Raw genomic sequence first — 378 nt, forward strand, 5'->3', positions numbered from 1 at the left:
GCTAGGCTTGCAAGTGCGGGTGACAGTGGTTTAAAGCAGCCTTTCAGTGTTGGCTGCTCTCAAGCACTCAGAATTAGATACACACAGGTGCAAACAGGTCAATTTATGTAACCCTGCATCAGCTGAGAGGCAAACGTATACACCTAAGAGCAGCCAGGCCCGGGCTGCAACGGGCAGCAGCTGTGACCGGACCTGCGCCCAGCGGACGCCGCACCGATGCCTCGGTCCGCCTCTCCGCGGCGGCCGGTGCAAGGCCAAGGCACGGCTCAGCGTTCGGCTGCTGGCGGGCAAACACAGCCCAGTGCACCGTCCCCATCGCTCTCTCCGGCCCGCGGCCCCTCGAGTGCCCTCGCCCGAGAGCCTCCTTCCCCCCGCTCC

At 64.0% G+C, this 378-nt stretch overlaps 1 protein-coding gene across 1 annotated transcript in view; it reads right to left on the reverse strand.

Moving 5' to 3' along the window:
• The window catches only part of ACAD9 (acyl-CoA dehydrogenase family, member 9), a 23,684-nt gene extending 23,368 nt beyond the window's left edge, over positions 1 to 316 (reverse strand). The window contains exon 1 of the mRNA XM_010191764.1: positions 215 to 316. Coding sequence (XP_010190066.1) covers positions 215 to 316 — 102 coding nt within the window. The remainder of the gene's footprint in view (positions 1 to 214) is intronic.
• Positions 317 to 378: the final 62 nt, after the last annotated feature.

Source organism: Mesitornis unicolor, unplaced genomic scaffold (assembly GCF_000695765.1).
Source record: "Mesitornis unicolor isolate BGI_N332 unplaced genomic scaffold, ASM69576v1 scaffold8479, whole genome shotgun sequence".
Classification (NCBI taxonomy): domain Eukaryota; kingdom Metazoa; phylum Chordata; class Aves; order Mesitornithiformes; family Mesitornithidae; genus Mesitornis; species Mesitornis unicolor.